The following is an 8,346-nucleotide window of genomic DNA, read 5'->3' as shown; positions in this document are numbered from 1 at the left end:
TTTCATCTGGAGGAAGTGGGAGGATTCAAAGGAGAAATCATTGAGGGTGAGGACCTGTTCAGCCAAACAAATTAGAGTGTCAGTGAAAGGGTACTCGTGGGGATGTCAGGAGAGGAAGAAATGGAGGGCTTGGAGGTCCTGGTCATGGCAGATGGAGGTGTTTAGGAACTGCATGGTGAAGATGAGATATTGTGGGACAAGGAAACAAAAGTCTTGAAGGAAGTGGAGAGCATGGGCGGTGTCCTGAATATATGTGGGAGTTCCTGGGCCGGGGGAATAGGACAATATCAAAGTACATGGAGATACAGGCTTAGTCAGGCTTATGGATCTTGGGTAGGAGGTGGAACTATGAGGTTAGAAGCTGTGGGTGGGAGATTCTTGGATTAGATTACTTACAGTGTGGAAACAGGCCCTTCGGTCCAACAAGTCCACACTGACCCACCGAAGCGCAACCCACCCACACCCATTCTCCTACATTTACCCCTTCGCCTAACACTACAGACAATTTAGCTTGGCCAATTCACCTAACCTGCACATTTTTGGACTGTGGGAGGAAACCGGAGCACAGGAGGAGTGTGGAAACTCCACACAGTCAGTCACCTGAGGCGGGAATTGAACCTGGGTCTCTAGCGCTGTGAGGCAGCATTGCTAACCACTGTGCCACCATGCCGTCCAACGTACCTGAGGTAATTAGGTTGTGTGCTGATATGTTTTCTTAAGGGACTAGATAAATAATATGTCGATGTTGAACAGGGATTGAAATCAATTGGGCACACATTAACATAAATAATGAAAACACAGCTTATAAAACACAGTCATCAGACTGCCAGCCAAGAACGGCTACTTTCCCTGTCAAAGATGCGTTATTGGCTTCTTTTCGTCATAATTTCTATTGTTGCCCTGGCAGGGTCCAGTAATGATCTGGGCTGCAAACCTTGGGGTAGGTTTGATTTACTGGGCTTGTCGAAGGATGGAAATGTCACGTTGGGAGGAATTTTTTCTTTGCATTACCACGTTGAGTACCCGGACCTCTCATTTAGCAATCGCCCGGAGCCAGCAAAATGCCTCAGGTTGGTGGGTACTATGAGATGCTTCATTTTGGAATGAGGGTTAATTATCAGTTAAGGCATTGTGAGAGCTCTCTTGCTTTTCTTCGAAATAGGTCCTTCGAATCTAAGAAGGTCGGCGATCCCCTTAATGTTTCATTTGAAATTGGGCACATAGTCAGAAACTTGCTCAAAGTTAATAAGATTTTGTGCTCAAGGCTCTGTGTTACAATATAGACCCGTCAACTTCCAGCTTAGAGACAACAGTGGTACCAATTAATAATGCTAATAATAGCTACGTTGTGCTGATATAATTGGATCATTGCTTTCTGTGTTTTGTCTTAACCTTGTTTCTCCGCTTTCTGTAGCTTTTGGTTCCGTCCTTTCCGTTTTGCACTGGCAATGATTTTTGCAATAGAAGAAATAAACAATGACACAGCTTTGCTTCCCGGTGTCACTCTGGGATACCGCATATATGATTCTTGTGATTTGCCCCAGTTATCATTAAAAGCAGCTTTGGAGTTTCTAAACAGTCCTGAGGCAAGCACACCGCCTGATAACTGTGAAAACTCTTCCGTTGTTTCTGCGATTGTTGCTGATTCTGGATCCACGCAGTCTTTAGCAATAGCACCTTCCATTGGTGCCTTCAGAATCCCTATGGTAAGAGATGGTGTTTAATAACTCAGTCATACAAAGTGAACAAATTTATGTCAACTGTATATGATGTGATGTTATATGCGCCATTTAATCCATCTTTCCAAGATTCATAACATTTTTGATGATCCAAAACAGAGTCTTTATTTACATTCGCATTAGAATTTCATTCAGGTTAGTCAAACTGACCAGAACAATTTTAATGATAGCGTTTTGGTTCGGCATAGTTATAGCTTTATCATCAGGTTATTATTATTTTTCTTCGAAGATATTGCTTGGGGAGTCTTATTTCACAAATCTGGCGATAAAAAGTAAAATATGATAAACGAACCTTTCAAAAATGATTACAAATAAATTGGCAAATTTTGTTCATTTTTATTCTTTCACGAGATACGAGCAGATCTGACAAAATCATCCTCCGTCATCAGCTCAGCAATAAACACGGTCAACAGAATGCTAAACTACAGCTCACAAACATTATGTAACCACTGAAATAAGTTAAATAATAAAAGTAAAATATTTCAGAATCAGCTCACTGGGGCATGTGTAACTCATAGCTGAGAGACAGTGATCTTAATGTTGGTTCCAGAAACCAGATGAAATTCTTCAAAGTTCAAGTTCGCAGCCCTGAATTAAAAACAGACTCTTGTTGCACATGGTGCTAAAGATCTGATGTGTTGGATGAAGAGGTATTCCAAGTTTAGGCAATGGTGTAAGGGAGGTCAAGTAGCATTAGTCACACACCCTGTACGTTGCTTAGCTTTTCTCTTCTTTCCCTTCAAAGGGAAGGGAGAAAAGGTGAAGGCGACTGTGGACCATCAATGCAATGTTGCACAAAGTTTGCATCACTCACAAGAAACCTGTAGAAAGACTGTTGGATGATGTTCTTCGTGTTAAATTGTGAGAACAGGATATGCAGTCAGGACAAGGTGAATCATGAAAGTGCAGTGGTTGTAATGAACGCTGAGAGAAAATATTTGAATGGGACATTTAGGAATTATTAAATAAATAGTTTACTATGCTCTTAAGATGGGCCATTGTTGTCAGCATGATGCGAGTTGGTATATTTGCTCTTCTCAACCAATATCTATGTGTGATATCATGAACAATCACACACTTTAATGGAAACACAAATGTTTTTGCTTTATTTCTGACAGGTTAGCTACTTTTCTACCTGTGCGTGCCTAAGCAATAGAAAGGAATATCCATCATTTTTTCGAACAATACCGAGTGATTACTATCAGGCGAGAGCATTAGCTCAGCTGGTGAAACATTTCGGATGGACCTGGATCGGGACAATTAAGAGTGACGATGACTATGGAAACTTTGGAATGCAAGCATTTGAAGAGGCAGCCCAACAGTTAGGAGTTTGCATAGCCTTTTCCGAGTCATTTCATATAACATACGCTCGAGAGAAGTTACTGAAAACAATTGACACCATAAAAACCTCTTCTACAAAAGTTGTCGTTGCATTTGCGGGTGAACCAAGCATGCGTACTCTACTAAAAGAAACGATTAGACAAAATGTCAGCGGTGTACAATGGATTGGGAGCGAATCATCGGTTTCCACATTGCTTCTTCCTCCAGAGGAAAGTAAAACAATTGCTACTGGTACAATTGGAATTGCAATTCGCAAAGTCAGCATACCAGGGTTGAGGGAGTTCCTAATGAAAGTCCATCCATCCCTGTATCCAGGGAACCTCTTGGTGAAAAAGTTTTGGGAAAGTTGTTTTGGCTGCACTCTCAGTGATAGAAATAAAACAGATTCACGAAAAGCTGGACCAGAGCTTAAGGAATGCACAGGAAGAGAAAATTTACAGAATGTCCAAAATGAGTTTACTGATGTGTTACAATACAGAATCACTTACAACGTGTACAAAGCAACTTATGCTATAGCTCATGCACTCCACAATATGGCGTCATGTAAAACTGGGGAAGGACCTTTCTCTAATGGGAGTTGTGCAAGTGTTTCAAGTTTTCAGGCTTGGCAGGTGAGGAACATTTAGCATAGTTTAATGACTGTATTTACATATGTACCCAATGTGATCGAATTCATGGTTGGATATTTGCAATTAATGTAAACCTTTTCCGATTTTGACTTTTTTTAAAGTTAATGTATTACATGAGAACGGTAAATTTCACAAGCAAGATCGGAGAGAAAGTTTATTTTGATGAAAATGGAGACCCTGTCGCAACATATGACATTGTAAACTGGCAACCAAATGCCCTCGGTGACATTGACATTGTAAATGTTGGGCACTATGATGGAGCAGCTCGTTCTGGAGAAGAACTTTCCATAATAGAAGAGGCAATTGTTTGGAGAGGCGGTCAGAAGTCGGTAAGATTTGTGCAGAACCATCCTTTTTCAAAAACTGCCCGATTTTTTATTTCAATTTCCTTACTCTGAAAAAAAAAGTGAACTGGTGGTTGTTGTGTTAAATACAATGTGCTACTCTTTATTTCTTGATATTGAATGAAACTGCAAATTATCAATCATTTTTAAATTGAAAAATTCTATTCGCCATATTGCAAGTGGCTTGGTTGAATCAGCCCAGAAAGAAAGACCAGTGAGATATTTTATTTCCATCCGTTTCAGCAGCAGGATGCTTTTACACACAACTGATGTAGTTAGAAATGACAAAAAGTAAGGCATTGCAGTTAAACAATAAAGTCAAAACTATAACAAAATATTAAGTGACAAGTATTGAACGAATGAATGTATGAACAAAGCCGTAAAAATCTACAAGTACTCACATGTGGTTAATAGGAAAAAAAAGGTTTGGAGGGCAATGGATCAATTAGTTTGTTATCAAGGACACTATGGTTCATATCCAGCTTGGTTGCAAACACATTTGTGCCACACAAGTACCAAACAATGACTGTCTCTGACGAGGGAGGATCTAATCATGTCGTCTTGTTATTCAATAGCATCAGCATCACCGAATCCCCACACTATCAACATCTCAGGGGATATGTTTTATGAGAAATTGACCTGGTCTAATTATATAGGTACTGTGGCTGTAAGAGCTAGGAAACCTGCAACAAGTAACTCACCTCTGCTCTCTCCAAACATAACCAGCACCTGCAGGGCACTGGTCAGATCTGTGAAAGAATGCTCTCACTTGCCGGGGTACGTGCACATCCAATAACTCTGAAGAAACTAGACACTTGATTGGCACCACATCCACAAACATTCACTTCCTCTCTCACAGATACTCAGTAGCAGCAACCACAAAACAGTCACCCTCTTCACTTGGAAATACCTCTCAGTTCCTCTGTTATGACATGATAGGTCAACCAATAGGAAATAGATTGCAATTGTTTGGGAAAGAAGCTCAAAGTCAATATGGAATGAACAATAAATGCTGGTCTCGCAAGGACCATTCACATACATAATTCTTTCATTCTGAATCTGGTTTTCATTTCAGGCTTGATCCGGTATTACTGTAAAGTACGTTTGATTTTGTTTAGTTCATTCTCTATTTCCTTTTTCAGTAATAAATGAATCAACTCGAAGATCACATTATGAATGTTTTTACGAAAATTTGGATTCATTAAAAATGTCCTGGTTCTGCAACAGCAAATGCACTTTACAGTGGCTTTCAACTGTGATATAACCAGGTGAAAATGCGTAACATTAGTTCAAAAAGGACAGTCCCAATAATGTAACAGAAATAGCCATTACACTGTAACTCCAACTGAATGTTGTAGATTTGCCATATGGAGTTACTAGTATTTCTCAACCATTGTATTCATCTTCGTAATTAGGTTCTGAAGGCTGTTTGCTCTGAAAGCTGCCAAAAAGGTACAAGAAAAGCACAAAGAAAAGGACAACCTATTTGCTGTTTTGATTGCATAAAATGTGCACACGGTGAAATTAGTAACACGACTGGTAAGCAAATACCATAGCAAAAGGCATTGCTGCTTAAACTTCATGCCTACATTTCATACGCGTTAAGATTCCTGCTATCATCATGAAGGCTTGTGTTACTTTTTAGATTCCATTCATTGTATAAAATGTCCACTGGAATTCAAATCTAATGAAAGACGGGATCAATGCATTCCAAAGGAAATCGAGTTTCTTTCCTTTTTCGAGATAATGGGAATCGTTCTGATGACCTTGGCGCTGTTAGGAGTCTGCACCACTGTTGGTATATTCGCAATATTCTACATCAATCGGCACACTCCAATTGTTAAAGCTAATAATTCTGAGTTAAGCTTCCTTCTTCTTTTTGCTCTGATGCTTTGTTTTCTATCTTCAATTACATTCATTGGTGAACCCTTAGTTTGGTCTTGTATGCTCTGCAACGTAGCGTTTGGTATTAGTTTTGTTCTTTCTATATCTTGTGTATTGAGTAAAACAATTGTCGTGGTGATGGCATTCAAAGCAACATTTCCCAGCAATAATATGATGAAGTGGTTTGGACCAAGACAACAGCGGCTCATGGTTTATATCCTTACGCTGGTACAATGTGTAATATGTACTGCCTGGTTAATTGCATTTCCACCTTATCCTCTGAAAAACACTAGTCACTCTAATGAGATAATCGTGTTTGAATGCAATGTAGGATCTTCATTAGCCTTCTACAGTGTACTCGGTTATATTGGATTTCTATCCTGCGTGTGTTTTGTCGTAGCTTTTCTAGCTCGACAACTTCCAGATAACTTCAATGAAGCGAAACACATAACGTTCAGTATGTTTATCTTTTGCACAGTTTGGATAACGTTCATTCCGGCGTACATAAGTTCGCCAGGGAAATATGCTGTGGCGGTTGAAATATTTGCTATTTTGGCCTCCAGCTTTAGTCTGCTTATTTGCATTTTTACTCCAAAATGTTATATTATTCTGTTGAAGAAAGAAAACAATACAAAGAGGAACATGATGGGCTCAGTGACATCAAATTAAAGTTTTGAAAACGTTCGTCAGTGCGGCATTGATATTTTAGTAATAATTATTTCCACATAAAGATGGTGAATAGGAATTCTATGTGGAGAGCTGTGAAACTGAATATTTTAACAGCACCTATTTTACAGATTTAAAGAAAGTAACAATAACCAACAGGAAGAGCAATTTTGACGTTGGGTTGATAACTTGGACTATTTTGTGCATCTCCGCCGATTTTCATTAAATATGGATCACATTCACTTTTATTTACTTCCCGTTCTTGGGATTTATTAATTGAATGAAGTTTTGATTTAAATCTTGCTTTATCAAACAAAAGGAAACAGTGCTGAAACTTGGTGCATTCAAATTTGCAAAGTCAATCCCTCAAATCGATTTCACAAAATACGTTGATAAAAATATACTCACTCAACATTGGTGGGGGGCGGGGTCTGTGGAGGGAAGTGGTGTGATGGTAGTCATGGGAATAGGGGAGGGTTTTGAATGGTAAACCTCGGATGCTGCCTGAACTGCTGTGCTCTTCCAGCACCATTGATCCAGAATCTGGTTTCCAAGGGTTTGGAATGGTAAACCTCGGATGCTGCCTGAACTGCTGTGCTCTTCCAGCACCATTGATCCAGAGGGTTTGGAATGTTCGAGTGCACTGGTTTGGCAACAATATCGTAAAGTAGATCATCGGCCTATTTCAGAATTAGTTTTACATTCATCTTTAGTGAAAGCACACAAATAATTAGTTTTTTTTCTTCATGACATCTCTATCATGTGTAGTCGCTAACCAGCAGGTCTTAAATGGTTTAGCTAAAATGTATTGCACGTCTTCTCACTGTGGTGCGGCAATTCACAACATTAAGTTACTCAATTCAATCACCTAATTTACCAAGTCATTCCTGAATTTTTTTTTGTTCAGAACTCGGATATTCTGCACGCATAGTTTTCTACCTTGATTGCAACTAATAGAGATTACAAATTGGGGTTTCAACACATTTATCCATTATTTGTGCACATTAGCGACATGATGTCCATTGATCTGAATTCAATTCTTCCTAAATAAAGGTGCCAGAAGGGTGTTTATTGTGGGCCAAATTCCAGAAACCATTATTAAACATAAAATTATTAAATATCTCCATCAGGAATAGAAACTTTCATGAAGCAAATGGAGTTTTGGAAGTCATATTTCTCAAACTTTGAACTAAGTTCTCTGGGTTGGAGAAGCCAACAGTCCTGGATGAAAGGCATATTTGTTATCTTGGGGGAGGTGAGTGATCGAGGAGGAGATTTTATCAGTCCCTGGATCATTGCCAATCCAAGGATGGAGGAATGTTCCCTTACAGACTGGGCTGTGGGAGAGTAATTTTGCTACAAAGGTGTACTCCTGTTTCTTATGATCCATAAGCATTGCTGCTACTGCGTGTCAATGGTGGAGGGAATGGATACTTGTGGATGTAGTGCCAAACAAGTGGTCTGGTTTGTCCAGGATGGTGTCAAGCTTCTTGAGTGTTGTTGGGGCTGGACTCAACCAGGCAAGTGGGGACTTTTCCATGACACTCCTGGCTTGTGCTTTGTAGATGTTGGACAGATTCTGAGGAGTCAGGAGATGACTTACTCACTACAGTATTCCTAGCTTCGGACCTGCTCTTGTAGCCAGAGTTTATGTGTTCAGTCCAGTTGAGTTTCTGATTAATGATAACCCCCAGGAGGTTGATGGTAGGGGAGTCAGTGATCGTAACACCATTGAATATCAAG

General features: G+C 39.6%; 1 protein-coding gene across 1 annotated transcript; it reads left to right on the top strand.

Moving 5' to 3' along the window:
- Positions 1–948: 948 nt before the first annotated feature.
- On the top strand, positions 949–6,606 carry LOC122556155 (extracellular calcium-sensing receptor-like). The gene is made up of 6 exons (XM_043702662.1): positions 949–1,070; positions 1,415–1,706; positions 2,858–3,691; positions 3,811–4,038; positions 5,469–5,592; positions 5,699–6,606. Exons 2-6 carry the CDS (start codon positions 1,449–1,451, stop codon positions 6,604–6,606), a joined length of 2,352 nt encoding a protein of 783 aa, XP_043558597.1. The 5' UTR covers positions 949–1,070; positions 1,415–1,448.
- Positions 6,607–8,346: the final 1,740 nt, after the last annotated feature.

Source organism: Chiloscyllium plagiosum, chromosome 13, assembly GCF_004010195.1.
Source record: "Chiloscyllium plagiosum isolate BGI_BamShark_2017 chromosome 13, ASM401019v2, whole genome shotgun sequence".
Lineage (NCBI taxonomy): Eukaryota > Metazoa > Chordata > Chondrichthyes > Orectolobiformes > Hemiscylliidae > Chiloscyllium > Chiloscyllium plagiosum.
Note: the sequence above shows the minus strand (reverse complement) of the source record. Positions and strands in the feature narration are given on the sequence as shown.